Below are 26023 nucleotides of genomic sequence, written 5' to 3'. Positions count from 1 at the left end.
TCTTTTTTCACAAATTGGGGAAAGGAAATACACTTCAGAAGGACAAGGATTCCTTTGATGTCCCCAAATAAAAAAGAGAATCTTTGCTTTTCTGTGCTGTAAGAAGGACATCATTGCCATATCCATTTTTAGGATCCACTGTTTTCAAAGACGGATAAAAACAAGAAATAAATAGCAACATGCCTCTCTCCTGCATTCTTGTTTCCTTCACAGGAACAGCTGCCAGAGCAAGGAAACTATGTTAAGACCACTGCATCCCTCAGACAAAGATAAACTCTTCTCAAGGTTTCATCTTTGCACAGTGACAAGAGGCTGGGAAGTCAACATGCAACTGTCCACATGGGCATTCTGTGTGTGAGAATCCATTATTGTCAGCAGTGATCCAAGAATAATCCAGCTGGTCAAATACCCATGATCCAGTTAAGTATGACTGTTGAGTGCTTTTGAATGGCCCTAGGCTGAAACATCAAAGACACATTGTGCAAATATTAGGCAGAATCTATAAATAAACCAAATTGTCTAAAATATCACTTTATGTGTATATACGGGGTACTGAGCTCCATGTATCTAGCCAGTACAAAAACAAATTTCCTTGGCTACAGCAAGAGCTGTGAAACCTCTAGACGGTTACAGAATTCAGAATCAGAATCAAAACCTGAATCCCATCCTGCAAAACAGGGTTCAAACCCACTGAAGGCTAAGAGCTCTTCAGAAGAGATGTTATTTACACAAAGCAGATATAATTTAACTGTGCACTAATTTTCTACTTTTCTGGTAATAAGATGTGAAACTGTCAAAGACTAATATTTTTTTAAAAAAGAAATTATTTGAAGCAATTTAGTAAATCAACAATGTTCTTGAAGATAATTTAGACATCGTGAGGTTTGAAGACTTAGGAAAGTAATGACAAATAATTATTGAAAATAGATAATTTTCTATAAAACATATTCAAGATAAGAACTATCTGGCCTAACTTCAGATGTCAACAATGCAGATATTCACATCTGGTCCCATCACCACAGGTTCCTTTAAAAATGAGAGAGAAACAAACACTTGTAAGGGGTACCTGAGATACCTACTTGAAAATGAGATGAACTTCAACCTAGAAAAGCCTTTTTCTTTTCAAATACTGACTACAAAGGGAGGCCAAGGTATCTAGTCCATATGTAGCTGATTATAGCATAGACAGCTGCATCTGGTCAGCATTAGAGCATGTTTAATAACACACCTATTTGCAAATGCATTTCTATTCAGATCAGTATGTCTGTACACTCAGTACTCCAACCTTCTACTTAGACTGCAGGTCACTAGTCCAAACCTTTAGTCTTGTACTTTAAAGTGGGTTGGACCCAGCTACACTGAAACCTACAACTTGCTAAGTAAGGTCCCTCAGAAAAACACAACTCTCCAAGCCAGGATGAGACCCCTGAGACACAGAGAGACAGAAATCCCTTCAGGAAGTCTGCAGAGGAGCACTTACAGAGAAACAAATGGATCATTACAAGTCCCTCTACACAGGAAAATATTTTTGCCATAACCAAAATGTCAATGCTAATGGTTAAATACATTTCCTTGAATTAAATCTCGTAAGACTTCAGGAAAAACATTTATCAAGAGCAGTCATGCCACAAAGTAAAGCAGTTTGTATGATCCTGGGTTCAAGACCCCCATATATGTAAAGAGCTGGTGAACCTTTTCACTGCCTTGGACAGGTAAATCATTTTTTGCACCAGTCTGGCTTGAGAGCCCAAAAGCCTGGCTCAGCCATGAGTGTGTCGGCATCCCGGGTGTGGGGCGCAGTTTTTTGGCCAGCTGTAAAAAGAAGGCAACTCAGCCAGCCAGCCAGGTCCATAAAGCAGCAGCTCACACTGTTATTAGAGGCCTGCCTCCCCATCTGGAAATTAAATGCAAACATATGCACAGGCCTAAGTGTTGCTTAAGAGAAAATCACTACCCTGACAACAATGAACGGGAACAGGAAGGAAAGAAAAACAGAAAGTACAAACCAGTATCTGTGCCTTCCCCATTTAATTTTCTGTACTGTCAGAGGTACCCTCATATCTAATTCAGCACAACTTAAAGGACAAAGAATTATGAGGTGAGGAAGAAAAGAAAATCCATTTGTTTGTTAGTACTGTAACAAGCTAAGAAATATCTGACAGAAAATTTACATTACATGTGCTTCAACTCCAGTTTACTATGTGGTTCAATCCTCCCAAAAGAGAGCCACAGCATTGCACCAACATCCTATACTTCATTCTTCATTGATACCCAAGGCGTCTGCAGAAGGTTTTGATCATCTCTAATAGCACAGAGGAGAAAATTTGCCTTTCCTCCCTGTGGGAATCAGATACATCTTTCACACAGAAGAAGTCAGACCCTTTGATCAATATGCAGTGTGTTAAAAAATGTGTGTTAGTATGTAATCCTGAGGTATATTCCTAGTCATTTGATTTTTTTCGCTGGAGAAAAAGTAGAGAGGAAGAGAATTTAATATTAGCTCTTTTTCATAGTAATGAAAATTATAACAATAAGAAACAATAAAAAAGTAAGATAAATGTGAGACTGTCATTGAATTCATGACTGAGAGAATTATCATGACAGCAATGGACGTGTCAGGCAGGAGCTTAACACCTGATCATTCTGAAGCTGCGTGTCAATAAAGTTCAACAGCAACTGTAGGCACTGAAAGCAGAGACTCCTCACATCTGTGTGATCATGTCTGCACTCGATGCATAAACCAAAATGCCAGGGAGGTGGGGAGGCTGCTGCTCTCCCCCGCCAGATGCTGAGCAAACAGCCCCAGGATCTAACCACACCAGGCAGGAGGAAGCACAGCGACTGCCCAAGGAGCTGATGATTGATCAGGGTTAAGCAGAAAACCTCTTGCCCTTAGGCCAGTGCCCCTCCACTGGGCCATGCTGACTACCATGCCTGGGGAAGAGATGTAGTAGGGTTTGCCCTTTTTTAAATTGTTATTTTCTTTCTCATTTTTCATGGACCCTTTTAAAAAAAGACATATTTTGTCCATTCCAATAAGCATTTTTTTTTCTTCTAAAGAAAATACTTTGAGAATTTCATCAAAGCTTGAAGCAAATATGATCCAGGGACTAAACAGTGCAATCCTCATTTACTCCCTGGGTCCCTGCAATCTATGAGCTTATCAGGCTCGGGCAACTTTTGACCCAAAACAGGTTTGTTGGACTCCAAATGAAGCTGCATACCAGTTTTCTGCTTCTCCCTGAGGCTTTGGCTTGAACCAAAATGGAGTGACACCCATTAAGAAAGAGACCTCCAAGACTCTGCCCTCCCACCCTTGCTCCTTCCCCTCCAGGCACCAACACCAAGGTCCATCTGCTGGGATTAGCCAGCCTTCAGAGTCTTTGCAGGCAGCTGTGAGATGGCTTTCAAAGATAAAAGATGGCCCAGGGTGGGCTCATGGGTAAGGAATTTAGTTAAATATCTTTGGAAGGGATCTAGTAGGATTTGCTTCCTTGTTTATATTATGCAGTATCAGTCATCCTTAAGACCCCAGGCCTGTGTGTCAGTAAAGCTGGAAACACAACCAGCCAGCAGAGGATCCTGATACTGCTCCTCACAATCCTGTCCTCCCCATGCAGAAATGTTTCCCTACTCTGACATTCAGAAACTCCTACATTTTTTGGCTCACTTCACCTAAATGAGGGATAATAAGGGAAACACTGAGCAGCAGGATACTTGGGACTGAAACTGCAGAGAGAGAGTCAGCTTCTCTTTCTGGGTAATGGTGCTGCTGCTGCCCAATGCTGAAACAACAGTCATGGCTAATATATGGCAAAGAGATTGTAAGTCCCTGCTGGCCCCCAGGGAGAAAATAATCATAAGCCTGCTCAGTGTTTGTTAAAAGATACAGGTAATTGTGGAAAAGAGCAACAAAAAGACAATTGAGTGGCTGTGCATGTTGATTTATGAGGGAAGATTAAAGGAGCTGAACATGAATGGCTTAGCTAAACAGTGACTAAAACAGGACATGAAAAGTAGCCACTGTCAACAGTATTTGAAGTGTCTGTCTGAAGGGGCATTAACTGTTTGGGTGTGGATATTTTGAATAAATGGAGGGCTTGAAAAGGAGGTCGGAAATGCGAGTGCTGGATGAATGTTAAGGAAAGTTTCCCAAAGAAGAAAACTTCCATGGCAATCTCCTCCCCACTGTAAGGTGGGGTGCTCCCAAAATGTCATCTGTGCTGAGCAGAAATGACCTAAGGAACTTCTGGGAGGTGGCTACTCTTAAATGGCTCCCTGGCATCCCAATCTCTAAGCACCAGGGCAGAGACAACCAGACAGCATTACAATAAAGGCCCATTCCAAAACTTACCTACAAACAGAAGATAAAATACCGATGCTTTGGGCTTCAGAGATCAAGCAGAAATGGAAAAAAATATCCAAAGTGAGGGGAAAGAGTGATTCCCTGGAGTTCTCTTATAGTACTGAAGGATGATGTAGGGCTGGGTTTGATCACAGGTAGTGACATAAATGTCAGCCTCTACACTCTGCCATTATTTGGCCTTTCCCAAACAAGAACTTGAAGTGGATAAAGGAAATTATTTTTAGTAACACTAAAGAGACCCAGGTTGGCCATCATTCAGCTGTTACAAATCACATAATTCACACAAGGCACAGCACCCTCCTCCCTGCCTAGTCCACACAGGACTAGTGGTTTGACCATGGAGAGCCACACCTCAGTTCAAAACAGCAGTAAATTAGAAATTAACTTGCCAAATCCTGCTGCTTTCTTTTCTTTCATGTAATCAAAGACTGGGCAGCAGACACTGCATGGTGAGAATTCCACATGGAGAACGAAGCATGTATCTACTCATCTAAAAATGAATATACATTGCACAGAATATACATTGATAAGAGAGTTGACAGTTCTTCGGCTCAGCTGCCATGACACAAACCCCTGTGTAAATGTTCTCCACAACCAAAATGAGACTAACACTTTCTCCCAAAATTTGGCTGGCCCTGCCTATGTAACATCACCCATAGCAGGAAATACTTCTTAGGAAGTGAGTGCATTGCACAACAATCCTTGCTGATTCTTGTAGCTGTGGCAACATTCATTAGTGCACTTCCCAGCAGTTAAATTACACATTTGATCATAGAATCATAGAATCATTTCAATTGGAAAAGGCTATAAGATTGAGTTCAACCATTAACCCAGACAAGTTCACCAGTAAACCACATCCCTCAAATGTACCCATGCCCATGTAGCTCTCATCAATGGGCTATAGACACCCCTGAGTGCCTATTACATTGATTTTCTATTACAGCAACAGCTCACAAATCTCAGTTGTACCAAGATGCCACTACAGAGGTCACGTATATTTGCACCTTTGGTGACTTTCAAAAACCTGCTATTTTTTATTCTTGTTTCTGTCCTGGTCCTCTAATTCTCATTTCATGGTGAGGAATAAATTTTCCAAATTTTCATTTCCCAAATCCCAGAGAATTTCCTATTTGTTTCACATTAAAGTGGAAAGAGGGCAGTAGAAACCAGCAGGACAGTTGTAGGTGCACAATAGAGAAATGTGTCAGAAGGGCACCAGCCATGAATCCTTCTATAAAGGGTGGAAAGAAATGTCATTGTCTTGATACATTTTTTAAAAGGGAAGGCAAATATACATTAATACAAATATATCTTAATTGGTCCTGGTGTCAAACACTCCCTTTAAATTTCATCTAATGCATGTTTCACGGAGCTGTCAGCAATCTCCAGTAGCCTCAGGCACTAATGAGTGATCATCAAGGTGTCAGTGCTTCTGGCATTAACCTCAATTAGGAGGAGTTAGGGTGATCTCTGAATCAAGGGTCAGCCTTTCATTGCTGACACATTCCTCTGGCTGCAGCTTGCAGTCTCCTGCTTGAAAAGGGCTGGCAGACTGGCTGCCAATCTCCTCACCAGTAAAGAAGTCTCATACCTGCCAACATTACTGTTAATTACTATATTTGAAATCTGCACAGGTCTTAACAGGCATGGAGACACAAGAGTTACCCTATTTATGAGGCTATTCAATGCGGTTCCCAGGTAAAAAAAATAAATTGTGGTATTAAAATTATAAATATCTACCACTTACTCATGGTCAGAATTTTTAAAGCACCATTAAAGGCATCGATATGACAAAGAATAAAAAGTCTATACAGCAGGGTTAAGCTTACAGGGGAAAAAAATCACCACAGAGATAAGCCATGTAATTTTAATTCTGCTCCACTTCTCTCTCTCCAGAGTTCCTGAAAGATTTTCTTTAGATGTATGACAGTCAGATGTCATCTTGCACAATCATTCTCGGGTAGATCTGCTTCTCTGAGGTGAAAGCATGGATGGATCATGAGTGATTTTGAGCCTGTACCCCTCCTATTCAAGCATGGAGATCTCAGGACAGCCAGACAGAACCCTCCAGATCCACCCCAGGCCTGAAATCCATTCTCTAGATGGCAGATTGCTGTTCAGCCTCAAGGACATGGGTATATTTATGCCAGAGGAAATAATTCCATGAGAAAATCTATTTAGTAACCTCAAAGTTGTGTCAGCCGCCATAAAATCTTGGTTACATTGCAGTTTAGCATTACAGCTATTGCAGAGGAAACTACAAGGCCATTATAAAACATTTCTTAAATTTTTAATTTATAAAACATATGAATAATACCAGAATGAAAAACAAAAGTCCCACCTGCCTCCTTCCTGTCACCACTTCACTACAACAGACTGACCATTCTTCCCTGCAGTCTTCCCCTGTGACTTTTAGGCTGCAGTCCTTACCAAATGAAACAAAACAAAATAAAACCTACAAAACACTGAGATAAAAGAATTAAAGGTCTCAGATGCACACATCTTATGAACAGTGGAGCTCAGGGGTTGCAGAGTACTTTAGCTAACTCTTTATGGGACTCTTTCCATAGCAGAAGCTCCCCGAGAGCTGAAGGACGACAGCAGCAGGCTTGAAAACCTTCCCTAATTGTAAGGTAGCACTTGTCTTACAGCTCATTCTGCTTAGGATCGTCATAAAAAGTGTCCTTTGAACTCCCTCTGTGCTTCCTCCAGACCCATCTTCTTTCCTCCCCATCCCCAAGGCAATGATTTTTATCTCCAAGCATCCATTATTTCTCTGGAGGAATCAAAGGGGTTTCAAGCCTTTCCCTTGAGGTGACAGCATTACCTGTTCATCCTCCACCTGAGATGCAGAGCTCTGCTTCCTCAGAATATTTATTTACCCTAATCTGCATCAGACACAGGCTCATTCTGCCCTGGAAATGAAGAGTTGCTGTGTCTGGGCCAGCCAGGCCCAGCGTGTTTGGACTCTCCTGGGTCGATTCATATCAAGCTACAGTGAATGGTACACTAAGCAAAGACAAACAGGAGCAGCACAATGACAGTTTTCAATTACCTGATTTACCAACCTTCATCTCAAAACTAATGAGGCTGTTTGTGTCAAGTTTCACATCAGTGCAATCACTAGTGTTAAACATAAACAGCTCTTTGTCCCTGTAGCATGTTCCTCCTTGATGCAGGATGGCAGAGCTGCTATGGCCTGTTATAAGCAGGTACCTCCAAGCCCATTAGTAAAGCATGTGCCTCACTCTCTTCAGCACTGGCCAGCAAAAGAGATGGCATCTTGTCTTTACCCTCAGGTAATCCATGAACTCCAACAGATCTGTGCCATGAATCCAAATTATGAGTCTCACTGACTGAGGGGTTTCCTTGCTTCTCTCTGAGATGCAGGAAACTGCATCCACAAAAATTGTTAAGTCACCATCAAAGGTGATAAAATCACAGCCTCAGAAGTCAGAAAATGTCAGCCTTGAGCTAGCTGGACACCCATCATGGTGCAGTTTTTAGTTACACTGTCACAGCTTTTTTAACAGGTTCTGTTGAAGTCTGACTAATTCTGAATCTAAGAATCTAAGATCTAAGGTTCTGAAATCTGAGATCTAAGTTTCTGAAAGGAAAAGAAGCTCTTTGCTTTTCCTTCACCTGGATGGAAGCATGCAGAAGTCTGGACGGAGGTTCAACAAATTTGTTTGCAGAATCTGGTAACAAATGTTACATCACCAGGGAAAATCTACTCTGCCCCCTCTGCCACACCACCAGATGCAGTCCTTACAGTTTAGAACAAATCTGACCTCGAGAACAAAAGTCTAAAAGAACAACCAGCCAGTCAAAGAAGTCAGCAAATATATTGACCCCATCCTAGATCCTGGAAACATTTAGGGACTTAATAAAGCTGAAATGCGGAAAATGGACCTCAATCCCATGCAAAACCAGTTAATAGGAAAACCCCTCTCCAAACCCAAGTGTAGAGATTGATATAACCACGAGCTGAGGTGCCAGACACCAAGCTGCTATTTGAGAACTTTTTCAGCATTAACACTCATGGCTAGAGGTAATTTCTCAAAAACTTAAATAAACACTATGTTCCTCTCTTACTTGAATAAATCTTTAAAAGTTGGAGATCTGTCAAATAGTGGGAGTGGAAACCAATAAATATAAGGACAAAACACTGATATTATCATTACGTAGAAATGATAATTTTTACCAAAATAAACATTTGCATAATAACATGATGGTTGAAAGCATCTAGTTAGATTATGAAACCACGGAATCCCTGAATGGTTTGGGTAGGAAGGGATCTCAAAGTTCATCTAGTTCCAACCCACCCCCACCATGGGCAGGGACATCTTCCACCAGAGCAGGTTGCTCAAAGCCCCATCCAGCCTGGCCTTGAACACTTCCAGGGGTGAGTGGATGTGGATGTAGATATCTGCATTGTAGAGGCTCTACATATAGATAACAATATGCCAGCTAAGCACCAGGAGCCCCATTTACAGTCAGTACAGGAGAACTGTCACTTCAAATATGCAGTTCATCTCTTTCAGGCACTTGCTTTAGGATGAGATGATTTGTGCCTCAAAAGCAGCTGCTTCTCCACATTACCTGTAAAAGGGGTTTTTCTCAGAAGGGGATGTACACACTATAAATCTCTGTGGCTTATATGTCTACACTTGGTCAAATGAATCCCACTTCATGAATATTTCAATATTTGTAGTCATTACATGAAGACTGGATAGTTTTTTTAAAAATACTCTATAGCTTGAAGAGAAGCATAGGCTTGATACAAAAATTACTTGACAAAACTCTATTAACTGAAAAAAATGTGACAGAGGATTTGAATAGATTTCCTAAACTGTGTCTGAACTCAGTGTCTTGACAATAAAAGTAGCCACATGGAATTATATCATATCATTATTCTGTTCTTCATTGATTTGGTAGGTCAAACCTATGTGGACATGCATTTCAAATCTACATGTTCATGAATTCTGTTTCACAGCATTATACAAGAAGCCCAGTTAAACAAACATTATCAGACATTATACATTCAGTGGAACATCCCTAGAGGTAGATTGCCTAAAATGTTTATTTGTTTGCAAACAGAAATTTTATTTCAACTTTTGAAGAAAGTCTGCATTACACATTCTGTATGTGTCTTTCCCTAGCAAGACCCTGACTGTATTGCCCTGTTTCAAAGGGGTGTAAAAGGCTTTTGTTTTTTCTTGGAAGTGTGGAATTGCTCCTTTTCTATTTTATGTGGGTCTTGGAATTGAGTTTTATAGCAACAGAAAGTGCTTTTGCAGTGATAAAAATACATTTTCATGAATTCATAAATTTTAAGAGCAAAAGGAACCATTACATTCATCCAGCCTGAGGCATTGATAGATTTACTGCACAGGAGCTAATGGACCAGAGCACAGTCCCTTTGAGATGACAGGAGAGAATTTGTGCAGCTTTTTTCCCTTCCTCCTCATCATCATCATGAGAGCAACCACCTCAGAGCTGCCTAGTTCAACAAAGATCTTGCCTATAGTCAGACTTGAAAGAACATTTCTTTAAATACATTTTAGAGAAAGCCAGGCTGCTTTCCCAAGCACTCAGAGAAAGCAAAGGTCAGCACACCCCCATCACCCCAGAGCACCTCAACCACCTCTCCTTGACCCCATCTGTCTCCCAGCAGCACCAGACACCCCAAAGCAACAGTAGCTGCTGCCCCTGTGCTCAGGCTTTGTTCTTTACCTGCAACAATTCTCTCGTTGGGATGTGAAGCACTTGGCCCTTGGGACTCAGCTTATTGCCTCATAAAGCAGGATGGCAGGATTATTAATGTGGCAGAACTGCAGGGTTTTCCAAGCAATTTATGAGTTACCATGGCAGTTCATTAGCTCTCAGCCCAATGACCCCTTCCTGGCAAGCATGAATCAAGCAGGAGGCACGCACACATCTAAATGTACGACAGATATTCACATCAAAAAAAACACATCCAAGGCCATATTTCCTCCATTTTGTTCAGCACATGTCCAGCACTAAAAAGTCACCAGTTATTAGGACTGATAACCAACCCACTGAAACACATCTAGACAAAAAGAAATTCACAATCCCTTTTTTTTTTTTTAATTTATTTTCACCAAGCCATTTCTGATTGATACCTGCATTTAAAGAACAGTAGGTCCTTAGAAGAGGGTTTGTATTTGCAGCCTGCATGGAATGCACAGGGAGGCAGGTCTGGCACTGGGGACAGTGGGCACTCTGAATGGCTCACTTGACTTTCAATGCTCAGAATAAGGTTTCACTTTACACACAGACAAGCCCCTCATCCCCACTCAAGGAAGAATTTGAGAAAATATTTAACTTTCATGGTAATTATCCATAGGTCTTAAAATAAAGCACACACTTCAACGCTTCCTTGAGTCCGAGTGGCACTGTGTGTGTGAAAAAATTCCACAGGTTTTAATGCAGTGCTCAGTTAGGACTTCAGCACAGGCCAAAAAAAACTAATCTAGCAAACTAGAGAGAAAAGAGATATAAAGCATTAATGGGAACCTTTGAATTTATTAACTGGATAATTAAGAAAATTAAAAGATTGTGAGCACAGTACATTTTATCAATAAATACAAAACCACTACCAAGCTACTCATAGATATTACAAAAAAATTGCAGTGTTTTATACCAAAGAAAGACAGAGACAAAGGAAGATGTTTGGGGGAAGAGGAAACAAGGAGAGAATAACTTCTAGCAAGTCTTTATTGCATTATTTTTCTTAGTTGCATTAATGCTTTTTTATTTTCTTTTCTTCTCTAAGACTTTCAGGGTATTTTAAAGAAAAGGCAGAGCTAAAATTTTTCTATCTGCCTCTATTACAGCTGCCACACTCAGAACTCAACCTCACCATGCCTTATGTGCTTCCCAGAATGAACTTGCCTTTTTCTTTTGAAAAACTAATTAATATATTTATTAGTACAGTAATGGGACCCACATACTGGAAAATCCCACCTTCCATACCTTTCCATTAGCTAAATGTGGCTTTGGGCCAAATTTTTGTATTTCAGCTCCTGCCAAGGTTCAGGATTGGAATGTTTTTACGTTGGAGGTATTTTCATATGTTTCCTTGGCTGGGCTAATGGGACCCTCATGCACACAAGAGATCTCTATCACCAGGTTGCTGGGTGCTTGTTTGCTTCAATCATCTCATACATACTCACAAACTGGTGGCATTTCCCTCTCAGCTAAATGATGCCAACAGGCCTTGAGCCCACGTTGCAAAGGGGCATAATTTGATATAGAGAACTGCTGACTTGAAACATTCCCACTGGCTGGAGTAATTACAACAAATATTTTAAAAATATACAGCTGGGCAAAAAGTTACATGACACCTTTATTTAAGAACAGATTCATCCATAAAAACTGTGTGTGTCTGGCAGGAATTCTCATGTCCAATAAAACATGGAAGCTAGAGGAATGAACCTTCAAGAAATATGGATATGGCTTAAAGAAAGCAAAGTTGTTGCCTCATCCATTTACCTCTTGGAGATTTGGAATAGGGCCCAGGTCCTGCTGTCAGGCTAGAGAAGAACAGTGAGGACATGATGACCTGAGAGACCTTGCAGACATTCTCCTGCTGGGACTGGGAGATAAAACACCTCACCAGCTATTCACTAGGCCTTGGTCTACATAAATCCTACCAATCTGTCACAGGGTCCATCTCAGCTGTGATTTCTGCTAACAGCTCATGAGCTTTTCGTTAATATTACCTTTTGTTACCTCATAAATTACTTACTCAGCAGACTTTGTTTCGTGAGTTGCTATCAGAAGAAGACATATTGGTCTCCTTCCAGTCCTTCCCATGCTTTAGCAGCAGAAGCAGAGCTCAGCTGCTCTGTCCCTGTAGTTGCTGAAGCTTCTCACAAAGGAAATGTCTGCATGACATTGCATGCACCCACAGCCACGTCCATCACTGCTCTTGCTCTCACCAGCTCTTCTGAAGCAGTGCAGCAGGTCAGTAGCACTGGCCAAGGACACAGGGCAGTTCTTCTCACAGGTAAGAGCAGTGACACATGGCAGGACGTCTCTGCCACAGTCAGGCAGGCAGGGAGTGACAGAAAGGAGCAGAGTGACTGCACTGCCTGATCTCAGAGAGTGATGGGGTCACTTACTTGAAGCAGCAGCAAAAAGGGTTGAAGTGATGCTTGGAGAGACCCCTTTGTACACCCATCACATTTCCCAAGCTATGCCAGGGTCACTGCATCTTTCACTGATCTCCAGAAAACAGCAGCAAGAGACAACATGTTTCCAAGTGCGAGAGGTGGGAAACAGGGATATGTATTGAGATACAGGCAACAGAGAAGTGCAGTCATGCCCATTTGTCCCAGCCTGTCCCCTTTCACTCCCACAGTGAAAGCAGGAGAGCACTCTACCAGGAGCCATAAAGTGTACAGCTTTAAGGAAACCTGAAACAAAGAGATAGACAGCAGAAGGTTTTCTGCACTGATATCATTCTCTAGGTCACGAGAATACCAAAATGTTTGGTTTTATCATTTCTTCTAAAAGAATTCCAGGACTTAGTTCTGTCTGGCGCAAGCACATGGAACTGGAATTTGATTTCTTGTTTATTTCATTTTCACATGTTGAAGGACTTTGCTATTTGAGGCGAGAAATATGTGTCTGTTGATCACAAAATCCAGTTCAGAGACATGTCTGAGATCATGGTTTTGAAAAGGAGCCATGGCCACCTTCAAAGGATGAGGCAAATTTTACCCACAGAAAAGCAAAACATGCCATTTTGTGCTCTCAAGTGTGACTCATTTCCTGATGCAGTTAGACTTGGACTAGAGAGTTAAGGTCAGATTAAGAGATCATTAGTGCCTTTTATAGTGGACTTTGGGACCAGGACCACAATTCTAGAATAAGGCTGTGGAGGCCTTTGAAGGATAAATCCTCTTGGAAATACATCATGGGTCTCTGTTTGTTTTCCCTGGATTTTTGAGGGATGGAGCTCCTATTTTGCCTTCTACATTGCCTTCATTTCTGTCAAATCCCCATGAGGATAAGCTTCTCCCCAGTCTTTTTATGAGAAAAGTGATATTAAAACATCACCTTCCTGACTAGAAAACTCACAGGGCTTTGCAAGGATAGGCTTGCTACTTCTCGCTGCATCACTTCAAACAAAACCCAGCCTTTCTGCCAAATGAAACAACAGCCAGACGAGCTGAGAGCCTGATGCTCCTGCCTCAATGTCTCTGCTCCTCAGGGTGCTGCACATCCACCATGCTGTAACAACTACAGAAAGTGTTACAGTGACTGCATCTCAAATGCTTTCTGTCACACTCAGCATGCTGCAGTTACACACAGAGAGTGGCCCACAGACACATTGCTGTCTGGGGGCACAGACAGCTTCTCCTTCACTACATGTCCCACTGTCTGCTCAGCACATTCAGTACAGCACCAAAATTTGCACTTCCAGATGGATGCAGAAAGGAACACAGAGAGAGACTGAGCGGATCCTAGCGATAACTATGTAAGCAAAACCCTGAAGGAAATATTTTCAAATATGTCAGCTACAAATGACCAAAACATCATCACAGTAAGAAGACAGATGTTGTTTTTATACTACAGAGCTCAGACAAGAACAATTTTTCCTCTGTTGCAAAATAAGATGACTAGTCAGGTAAGACCACAGTGTCTGCTCAATGCTATGACTTAAGCTCCCAAGTGAGAGCAAACTGTTTACTTTTTGTTTAATAACAATATTTTGTTAGAAAAATTGTTGCAATGTTTACCTGAAGATTTTGGGAGTGATTTTCTACTAACGCAGTGAATGAGTATGGTTTGGTAACCACCTGATTCTATGGTACAAAATGAAATAAATACAGAATAAAGTAATAAGGATCCTACTGATAACCACAGCTTTGCTGTAGGATGCCAACATTCAGAGTGTAAATGTCCACTGAGAGGATTGACTTCACTGCCAGATTTTTCTGCCTTGAAGAAGCAAATGAATGGGTTAATAAATAACATTTCCATGTTTTTTGTTATACTATAGAGCCAATGAGTACAAAACTACTCTGGTGATCCAAAGCTTTCCCTTTCGACCAAATCAGAACCACCATGGGCCAACTGGAAGTTCAACAACTTTTTGCATCTTATTCTCCACACACCACTGCTCAACAAACACAGACCCCAGTGAGAGTTGGAGAATTTTGTAACTTACCACAGGTGTAGATGACATTAAGATGCTTTTGGATGCCTGGGTAACAAGGATCTCCAAATTCATAGGTGCTGGCATATATGCTGCAGCTTCTTTTCCCATGACAGCGCTTGATCATGAGCTGGAGAGCAGTAGCTGACTGACACTCTAAAAGGGAAAAACAATACCTATCTGTGAATATTTGTCCATTCACAACTGAAATTTCCTAAAAATAATTTACCAGTGGCAGACTGTGAGAGCACATACAAGATTTCCATATTTAAAAGTCTTTGTGTTTACATGAGAAAGTGTGTCTGACTCTAACACGCCTCTAATAAATTGAAAGAACATTGAAGAATCACACATCCATACAAAGAAGGCTGAGAATAAAAGATGCTTCATCTTTGTAACAACCACAAGAGGTGTCTCAAATCCCCCTCTCTGGCCCCTGTTGAAGACAAAGGTGATCAGTGTCACTGTCTCCTCTTTGTTGTTATACTTCAAAATCTAATGAAAATTACTATGAGATGTAATAATTACAATATTATCATCTACCATATAAGTAGAAATATTGTTTTAATCACATTAATTCCACGCAAGTAGAAACATTTTTAATATTAGAAACTTAGAATATGGGAAGTTCCAAAAGTGTTTTCCCATATATTTTTCTCTACCAGGTGGTTTTGCCTGTTTTCTTACTTAGAATTTGCACACAAGTCTTGAGCTTTTAGGTGCAAGACTGACAGTTTGCTTTCACTGTCCAGTCAGGACCAAGCTCAGGGGGAAACTTGCAAGGAGACATTTCTTCAACATCAAATCGTTGCTAAAAGGAACAGGACAGCTCCAGAGAATGGAATACAAACGCCTTTTGGTCACTAATTAGGAGGAAGGGAAAGGAAAAATGGACCTCAAAAGGTACTGAGTGCTAGAACCAGCATAACAATAAAAGCCATGAGAGACACAGGAAAGCCACAGAAAACCAAGCCTACAGGGTCTTTTTTCTCAAAAATGTCTCAAAACATGTCTTTTTTCTCAAATCAAAGGCAGCATTTTATTTCACATGCTGCAAATGACAAAAGAAGAAGGCTCCATGTGAACATTTTCATACTGAATGACCCACACTTCCTTAGGGGATTTCTGATCCAATGTGTCAGAGGTTTCAGTGGAAACATCTGGCATGCAATAATCCTGATTCATTGTCTTTTTGCAAACGTCCAGCTAGAGAAACTCAGCAAATCTAAATGCTGCAGAGGATTTCATGGAGGGTGCCTATTCTTTTTATTTGTTATTGTTCTCACACATAACAGAGAACATCCCACAGCTGTCTGCTTAGAGGCCTTGCCCTCTGGCACAGGATCATAGTGTATCCATGGGGAATTACACATTGCTGGTCCTGTGAGAGGCACAACAAGGCTTTTGCATCCAGCACCCCCAGAGATGGGCAGCCTTTGGAACCTTCTTCATTTAGGAATATGTATGCACTAACAAACTACAGACTCTACTCTCTACCTTAACAGTTCAAATTGACTCTTCAGGTGCCAAAGCTGTAGATTCATCAGACTGAAAATCCTTCTAGGAGTTTTATTTGTCATATACCCTCACACTGACATTGACAGCTTTTCTAGCCATCACTACTCATGTCCTGGTATTAATGGCCTCCTTCCTCCTTCCTCCCACACAGTTCTGAGCAGGCCATGGTTCCCACCCAAACTGACTTTAGCAGCAGCATCTGTGTCAGGAAACCAAAGAGGGCTAAATTATGGACACAATTTTACTCCCTTTGTTAAAGTGATACCCTGTACCTTGGAATGATTTTGCCAACTAGTGTTACCCCAAACAGGTAATACAGCCTGAGATATAACAGGGCTAGTCCTAACAATCAATTTGCAAAAGGCCCCCCCTGTATCTTTGGGGCTTTACAAAAGCTGGTCTAGTGGCAGGTGTTCCTGCCCATGGTAGGGGGATTGGAACAAGATGATCTTTAAGGACCCTTCCAATTCAAACCATTCCAGAATTCTATGAGCTTCTGGACTGGCTGGGAGAGTTATCTCAGCCAAGACAACAGGCCATGGACCATGCTGCAGTTTCACAGTACAGATCTATTTCCAGTACCTGTGCCACTGATACTACTCAATTACCATTACTCAATTACCAGTACACACGTAACCCCAGACACCCAGCTTCTTTGGGCACAGACCAGGCCACCACAGTCAGAAATACCCATAGTGAAGTCCTTAACTCTTCAACTGCCAGGCTGCTCCAGCTCAACCTGCACCAGCCAAAATGAGCAGAAGAGTAGAAGGAGCTTTCTATGCCTCAATTACATGTGAAGATGAAAGTCCCTCACATAGAAAATAGGGCATCAAGATTGTAAAAGCCTCTTTTACATTAACTTCTTGCAGACCATAGGATGAAAAACTATATCCAGGGCAAAACGTTGCCTGCTGGGACTGCAGCACATAAACCATTCCATAATTTAGCTGAAAGCAATATCTGGAGCCTATCCACTCCAACCTCCTGCCCAAAGAACAGCCAGCTTTGATGTTCCATCAGGTTGCTCAGGAATTTGCCCAGGCAAGTTTTGTAAATCTCCATGGAGAAATATTTCCTAAAGTCCTTGGACACTTGATCCTGGGCTAAGCCCCTCTCCAGGTGAAGAATTTTTTCATTGTGTGTAATCAGGTTTCTATTGCTGCAACTCATGCTCACTGCTTTTGATGTTCATCTGCTGTTTCCTTCTGTGCATTCCCAAAAAGAGTCTTCTGTAGAACCACCTTAGTAAAAAAAGAAATAACATCCCACCCAGAGATTTCTCATCTGAAAATTGAACAACCCTGTGTCCCTCAGTATACCCCATGCTGTATGCTCCAAGCCCCTGACCAGCTTGGTGGAGCTCCACTGGGCTTGCTCCTGTTTTCCAACATCTCTCTCTACCTGGACAACCCCAAACCAGACACTTCAGTGTTCCAGTTAAGCTGTAACAAGTGTCCTGCCCAATTTGGTACCACCTACAAAGCCTGTCCCAGGTTATTACTGAAGATTTCAAGCAACCTCTGACTGCTTTTAAGTGGCTGCCTGTGACTTCAGTATAGCCCAGTGGAGGTTTCTTGTAGTGCTCTATTTCCATGGCTCTTGCTGCAAACAGTCACAATTTTGGCAAGTCTTAAAAGTGTTTCCCTGATCTCCAGACCCAATGAACACCAGAATCTGGTGAATGCAGGAGTGGCAGAAAGTCATCTGAGGTATCCATGTTACAAGATCCAGCTAAACTCTTACTGACAGCAACAGTCTTCCACATGGTAAATTAAAATACTCTTCTCATTTTCCCCATGGAAAGACCTGAGCCATTCTCTTGGAAACAGTAATATTTTTCTAGCCCTGAAAAAAAAGAAATGGGGACTAGGCAAAAATTCTGACCAAGTGTTCACTTCAAAGACTTCCTTTTGCTCACAATAGGGAATTTTCCCTGGTTTTGCCTCCACACAATTTCTAAGCAAAAGTGCCTTGTACATTCCCATAAAGGCCAGGGCAAGCAGCTTGCAGTGTTTTGAGGGACGACTACACCAACACTGAAATTAGGTTTGTCTCCCATCTTGGATTTCTTGGTCTGTCAACATGTTCATCCTCCACATAATACATTGAACTGGAAAATGTGATAGCAGCAACCAAAACCTCCAAATGGGATCATCTTCCATACACACTTCAAAGGGTTTCTGACAAGGAGGTCATTTAGCTGGGTGCCAAAATGTCATATTCAAGCATCTTTATTCCCTCACTAATGAGCACTGAATATGTCAATAGTATATCTGAGAGGTGGCTGAGTGATAGATGAGACTACAGCACCTTCATAAATCACAGTCATCGCCATGGCATTTGGAGATCTAGAAGGGACAACATGGTATTTTCTTTTACCCCTGTGTCTCAGGCTTATAAAAACAGTGAATTCACTCCTGTTAGATGCTATGGAGTGCACGTAGGTATTTTAACTTCCAAATGTAGATAAGTCCTCGGGGAGCTCATTGAAGTGAGAGTTCCAATTATATTAGTACCTCTTCAGAAGGTGATTCCAGGCCAGAAGTCTTCACCTCCAGGTGCCCATCCTCAGAGCTCAGACAAGCAGGAAAACAGAGGGGTTTTATCCATAAATCATGCATTTATCCTGCCAAAAAGATGCAGAGAAGCCAAGCCCAGCAATGTGGTGGAGCAGAGTTGGGCTGTGGTCCCCTTCAGCTGGCCAAATTCATTTTTTCCAGGTCTTCAGAAGTGGAAGGCTAGACATGGCACTTATTGTACCAGATGTCATGCTCATTCAGGGCAGCATTACAGTTGGATTAGATGATCTTAAGGTCTTTTCCAAACTTAATGATTTTATGTTCTACAATCTCCTTTCTTCTGCTGATTGTTTGCTTGCTAAATGCAAATTCCAAATGTTTTATGAGATACCACCCTGGCACCAGTTGCAAACAAGTGACTCCATGTGTCAGAGACGTGGGAAGGACGCTCACAAATGCCAACACCATATCACTAAGTCTGAGGTAAGTACTGCTAAGCAGAGCCAGGCCCCTGCTGAGAACCTCTTAAAGCCCACAAAGCTCAAATCCCATGATACAGCAATAAAAACTGCTTTAAGACCTCATAGATGATAGAGAGCCCTCTTGGAGAGGTTGGGCCAGAGTTACCCTTGGCTTTCATTAGTCTTGGATTGCTTCAGTACACTGCCAGAGAGCGCATACGAATCCTGGCTATGGTGAAACTTTCACATGTGAAAGTGTTTAAAAGTACCATCTGTGCTTTTCAAATATGGCATTTTCAGCTAAAGTTGGGGCTGTGGGGGAGTGGGATCAGCTCACTTTATTCCTTTTACCTCTGGCCCCAATTTCTAGAAGTTGCACGTCCCTCCAGCTTTGCTCCTAGTGCAAGGTGAATTCCCTCTCTCAGGATCACTTCTCAAATGCAGACCACTGGCCAGTTGGATTTCACAACTATTAGCCCAAGTCCTCAGTGGGTAATTCACCTTACCAGTAATTCACCTTACCTACTCCATCAGCCCAGCCTCTGTCAGGGTAAAAACCCAAATCAGGGCAACAGAGGACGATAGAGGATTTTACCAGCTGCAGTTTGCAGACCGTGTTGGCTTTAAAACTGGAATTGGTCTCAGTGATGTAATGTCCATATCATCAAGCTCACCACAATGAATGGATTTTAGTCAGTCTAAGCTGCTTCCCAGCATGACTATTTCTTTATTACCTCTTCCTGGTAAAAAAAAAAAAAAAAAAAAAAAAAAAAAAAAAAAAAAAAAAAAGCACCAACAGATACTGGAGCCAATGCCTATTAATCATATCCTTAATTTTGGTTACTCAGTGTTACTTGTTTTTCTCCAGTAAGGGTGACACATCCAAATCTGAAATCTGAGACAAGCCTTGCTGCTTTTGATTGCAAAACCTATCTGGGTTTGAAAGAATGTTTCCAAACTCTTTAATTTTTGCATTTTGGTAACTCTTAGATGCTCTATTGGAGATTAGAGCCTCTTCCAAAGGAGCAGCCATCACAGATGGATCCACAAACAGATTTAAACACTGAGTTTTGAGAAGGGTGACTAATCCCACTGTGAAGTTGGGCATATTGCAGATGTTCAAGAACATCTGTTCATCTGTTTATCTGCTCATGATCAGACTCACCTGGCACAGCCGTGCTGAGCCTGCAAAGGTGGACTCCTGCACAGATGAGACAGGCTGTCCAGAGCAAGCAGGACCACACACAGCTGGTCAGGTGAATATGTTAGCATGCTGTGAAGCTGCCAGGCAAGAGTTTTCCACAGGCTGTCTATGGATCTGGAGAGGCAGCAGGACATGGAGCTCAACCCAATATTAACATGCATGCACTTTAAAAAGAAAGAAAACTGGAGCCTGAGAAACAACTCCACCCACTCTTAAGAGGATGAGTCAGACTCTGAGTCTGTGAATTTTCAAGAAAAATGGGGCATTCATTCTACTTTTTTCAGCCAAAAACTATAAGACCTTGAGGTGTCAAAAGGACCAAATGGTTGGCCATAACTAAAGACTTCAGAAAGGGGATCACTGTCTTAAAATACTATTTCCAGCAGTACATACAAAGGAAATGTTTAGGAACTGGAGCAGGACTGGTGGTAGCTGACCAAGAGACAAATTTTGTGGGATGCTTTGGCTCAGTGTAAAGGCATCAGGAGCAGACCCAAATCTCGAAATTAAGCCATCAGCAGAACCCTAACTTTCCTTGCTGTCTTTTGAGGAGCAGGTGAAAGGATCAACTTAAGATAAATTTTCCCTTAAAGGAAGTAATTTGCAAACAATTGACAGCTTGAGGAGGACACTCCTCCCAAGCAGAGGACAGGATTTTTCCCTAAAACAGCCAGCCTGATTTCCCGCTTGAGAACAAAAGAGGAAAGGTTACTTGCTGGAAGATATGAATGTGAGAGGACAGAATGGAAGATGGAAGGTGTCAATTAATTAAGAGGAGAGAAATTTTATTCCTGCAAAGAAAGCTGACAGATGTCTGAATCAGTACTGCGGTTATCCACTTGTCTGCCAAAAGAGAAAGCAAATTTCAATGGAATGGCAGAAAGGACACAAGCAGGAAGTAACTCCAGCCTTTCAGGCGAGGAAACTGCCTAAATTCCTTCATGTTTTACCCAGGAGTGACTGCCTCAATCTGAAAAAGAACCTTTATCGTAAGCAGGAGGGAAGGAAGCTCTCCTGGTTTTGGGAAGTTTCTCATCCATTTTAAAGACGTTCCATTAGCTGTGGCTGATACAAACGTCAGCTCCTTCACACAGGGGCAGCTGCTAGAGGTGCCTAAGCCTCAGCTTCAGCCAAAATTAGCCATCCAGCAGCCTGTGAAGGATGTCTTCATGGAATATCAAGGAGTCAGTCTGCACTCTGTGCAGTACATCAAACCCCAGGCATTTTCAACTAAACCTATGCCCATTAAGTTTGATGTTCTCTTTAAAAGCCAGTGCAGAAGACTGTTAATAAAGATGGATTTTGTCCACTTTCTCTCTCATTTAGCAGCCTGGGGAAGTAATTTCTTTATCGGTGTAAAGTTGTCACACAGTTTCAGTTGGGGGCAACTGAAATACACTGGATTTCTCTTCTGCCATGGCACACAAGTCTCAGTATAGGACAAAAGAAGTGAGTTGGGTGTAGATCCACACCAAACTACAAATATTTAAGTATCCTTAAGATCAACTGATATGAAGTTCAGCCAATAGAAATCAAAGACTGCCCTTAAACAAAAAGGTACAGAAGCAGAAGTGCATTTACATACACAGAAGAAGCTCAGGAGCAGGAACCCAAAACAAATAAAAACCCTGCTGGTATTTGTAAAATGATAAATGGTCATCATCATATTACAAATAGCTGCAGAGAATTTCATGTTGATACAGCTGTATATAGAACATGTGTCTTGCACAATGTCACTGAACTGGCTAGGAAGGAAATCTATATCCAAACATTAGAATGATGTGCAGAGAAGGCCAGCTTTACATTAAAAAAAGTATGTTTCACAGAAAGAGAGAGAAAAATTAGTCACTATACAGTCCATAAAACTTTGGAAACTTCAGCAGTAGGTCAGAAACGAGAAAATTATCTCAAAAGAAACCAATCACATTTAGAGACTGCAACTGAAGGATTGATTACAGATTTAATTACAGATCCTATCATTACATTTAGAAACACTTTGTTTATTAATGTGAGCTTGTATCTGGAACCAGAACTCACATAAAATATATTAGCCTCCAGTTTTGCAGGGACTGACTCAGAGTTTGCAAAGCTGATCAAATTAATAACATTTCTCAGCTTTGGGGGCTGAAGTGAGAATCCAAGGACAGCTTCAAACAAGCTCCGAGAAGTGTCAGAGAACAAAGAAGATCTGGTGTAGCAATGACAGTTAAATTTTAATGTTTCATTTGCAGCAGAGTGGGTCATGGGCTGTAAGATATTCAAGAAAAGAAGCAAAGAAGGTAACAGCTTTAGCATCACTCAGTAGAAGATAGGGATAGTGCTTTCAATGTATCTACTTCTCTGTGAAGTCCTTGAGTTCATTTCTCCTTCCTATACATTACAACCCAAAAAAAAAATATATTTACTGAACATGGGGATATTCAACAAGTGCCTAGACCTAGTCTGAAGCAAGGTCTGAACTTCACAAGCTGCAGGACTGGCCCATTTTCTGAAGAGATTACCCAGCTGACACAACCTGCAAGTCACTTCTTGCCCTTGGTCCCTAAAATAAAACATGGCGTGCCTGCAAATTCCCAGGTTTCACATTACTTTTGTTTCTCAGGCTCTCAATCTGGCACTTTTGCAATATTCTTGAGTGACATCTGAATTAGTTTAAGAGGAACTTTATCAGTTTTGAACAAGTTACACTGGTTTTCATTCAAAGGAACTTCATGGAAACAAACAGAGATGCTACACATTTAAATCTCTTAAACTTTGCCCTTTTATTGTTAAGATTGTATTTTGGGGTTGCTTTTAACTAATAGTTGGGCAATAAGCAACTTTTATAAGATCAGCCACTAAAGAAGTTGATATTACTGATACAAATACTTTACTTCTTCAAATATCATACCAATAGCATCACAGAGCCTGCTAGTGCTATTTAAATTACTAGTTTCAGAATTTTTAATTACAATCGTTGTGGGGGGTCAAACTGCACTGTAAACAGCATTTCAAAACCAACTTGAACCTTGGTTTAGAGAAAGATCTTGTCCAGACTCACATTCGAACGTACTTTTTAATTATTTTTTAAATAGCTATTGTGTGCATATAAAAACAATTTCATATAAATCATTTTTATGGCTCTATGGAATCCAACAATAGTTGGAGTTTTCTAGGAACAGCTGTAAAGTGATTTTAATTACCTCCTGCTGTTTTGAGACAAAAAGTGAAACACATAAAATATCTAAAATTGAAGAACAACTTTCTGAAAGCAGGCTTTGTCCCACTTTAACTCAGCATTCTAAATGGGAACTGCATTTCAATTTAAATTTAATAAGGTATGATATGTGAATTAAACAGCAACTGATATTTATTTAGCCTTCAGATTTGGATACTTATGGGTTTTATTACATACAAACAGATTGGCCTCTAAAAACATGTTCTTAATCATGAGCTATACTCATAATAAAGTAGTTTCTGCCCTGAATGTAAATGAAGCACACACAGAGTCACACCTACAGGAGGGCTGCTTTGGAAGCCTTGTGTCTCTTTAGAGAAGAATGACAGGGTCTGAGCCCCCCAGCTGCTGCTCATCCCACAGACCCAGAACTGCAGCTGCTTTAAAGGCCAGACAGGGAAACCAGGATGAAGCACAAGAGTCTTTCAGCCACTTGGATCTGCTGAAGGTCAGTTGTGCTACATGGCATTGTCTGACCAGCACAGATTTCTGTGGATATCCCATCCCTTCCTGCAGTCCCAGCCATCCTCTGCTTCCCCAGCAGTGCCAGGGGTTACTACTCCTCATTGTCCAGCTCCACACTTTTATTTTTAAGCATTTGACTTAAGATTAAGATTAGAGCACAGCCACAGCCTTGTCCTGATGGAAACAGGATGGAAAATGGTCATAGATGGTGTAGCAGGAGACCCAGAAATGCACAGCTGGAGGGGCAGCAGTTTCTTAAAGCCAGCTCTTCTGCTGGCAGGAACATGTACTCTGGAATAAAATTGATTTTTTTTACTGCATGTATTTCATATTCATTCACGTGCTAGATCTGGTCACAGATAAACAAACTAGAAGGGTCCATTATTTATATGGTGTCATAAATATTTATATGAGGATTCTGCTTCAAGTCTTATATACATCTGCATTAAGAAGAGGCAACCAAAACAAACTGGGTTGGATCACCTTCTGTCACTGCATTAGAATGAAAAATTCCAGGGAATGAGCACCTAAAGCACGGGCTCATTTGCTGAACTCCTTCCTGTGCTCTTCCATTATCAGATCCCACAAGTCACAGAGTGCCACTGACCATCTGAGTTTCCTCAGGGCTTTGTAAACACATTCATTTTTCTCCTTTACAGGGGCACAGGAGACAACTTCTATGTTAAGTGACAAGGACATTTCAGTCTCAGCAGAGTCTCAGTTTAATCCACACCCCAGGACCCAGAGCAAGGCTGAGGAGCCAGGGTTCCCACGATCTTGCAGAAACTCCAAAACCAAGCCCAGATTCCTTCTACCCAGGATGAGCGCTTAAATTGCTTAAATTTTTGTATACGTGATGGAGAAAGACAGGGTCCTTGAGAAGGAGTCCTGGATCCTGTGTTAGAAGCCAGCTGAACACATCCATTTCACTCTCTGTGGTTCAGGGGGGGAGATAAAAATGAATAATGTGAACGAGTCAGGTGCCCTGAATATGAACAAAGATATTGCTGCACTAAGCAACAAAAAGGGTAATCATTTTACATCCAAGACCTTCCTCCTTAGACTCCTAATTAGATCACTACCTTGCACTCAGACAATGTAGAAAAGGCCCATTTTTTAAAATTACTTCTCTCAGAATAAACAAGCCACTTGGAGATGCAGGCAGAGGCAGCTGTAAACAGCAGGAAAAGGGGGCAAAGGGCTCACTCGGCTGAGGGATATTAATGGTTCATTGCTTGTAAATAGCCCTTTCCCCAGAGACCTCCCCGTGCTCTGTGTATGCTCACTGCACATGCTGGCAGCAAAGTGGAGGCTTTATTAAGAGAGTTACAAATAAGGTCAAATTCTTTTAGGAGCTTTTCAGAGTTCCCAAGGCATTCAAGGAGGGCTCCAGCTGTTTGCAGGGGTTTCCCATTACGGTCAGAGACACAAGTTTCAGCATGCTTCCAGTTAAAAGAGGATCTTGACAGATTTTCACTTTAACATGACAGCAATAAGATGGAGTTGTCCACCATAACTTTCTCTTCACACATGCTAAGTACATTCATATAAACATTATAAGAGAAAGCCTGTGGCTGGCATGGCATGGCATGGCCATGGGGGGGATCTTTCATCACCCAAAAGTAGCATAGCAATAGCTGCAACACCAGGATACCTCAGAAACCAGCTAAGCACCTAATGTAGAATCCAGGAAATTTACTGTTAGTGGACTTTATCTCCTCAACATTTCTACAGGAGTACAAGGTCCTGTTTTTCAAGGCAGAAACAGCACAAATTGAATTGGTTTACCTTACATATGCAATGCTTTATTAGGCCATCTCTCCTGCCCATCTTAGATCTCAGTTCTTTAAAATCCTGAACTGTAGAAGCTGTATATTTCTAAATTCAATCCAAATGTGTGTTTTGTCCACAGAAAGAAAAATGGAACAAAATTTTCTGAACTGTTTTTCATTAGGAGAGGAAGAACAGATAATCTTCACTGCTTTTGGGGCAAGTATGACTTCTTCACTCTTCAAGTAGCTCAGGCTGCATGGATAAAAATAATCACTGCAAACTTGTGCAGGGCCTACTTCCCAGCA

The 26023-nt window shown here is 41.4% G+C and overlaps 1 protein-coding gene across 2 annotated transcripts in view; it reads right to left on the bottom strand.

Annotated features, from left to right (window-relative positions):
• Positions 1–26023, bottom strand: part of EVA1A (eva-1 homolog A, regulator of programmed cell death) — a 203374-nt gene that overhangs the window by 89118 nt on the left and 88233 nt on the right. For both annotated transcript variants that reach the window (XM_041480873.1, XM_041480874.1), the window contains exon 5: positions 14571–14714. In XM_041480873.1, the coding sequence (XP_041336807.1) occupies positions 14571–14714 (144 nt within the window). The remainder of the gene's footprint in view (positions 1–14570; positions 14715–26023) is intronic.

Source organism: Pyrgilauda ruficollis, unplaced genomic scaffold, assembly GCF_017590135.1.
Source record: "Pyrgilauda ruficollis isolate IOZ18807 unplaced genomic scaffold, ASM1759013v1 scaffold54, whole genome shotgun sequence".
Classification (NCBI taxonomy): Eukaryota; Metazoa; Chordata; class Aves; order Passeriformes; family Passeridae; genus Pyrgilauda; species Pyrgilauda ruficollis.
This window is presented reverse-complemented; position numbering and strand designations above follow the sequence as displayed.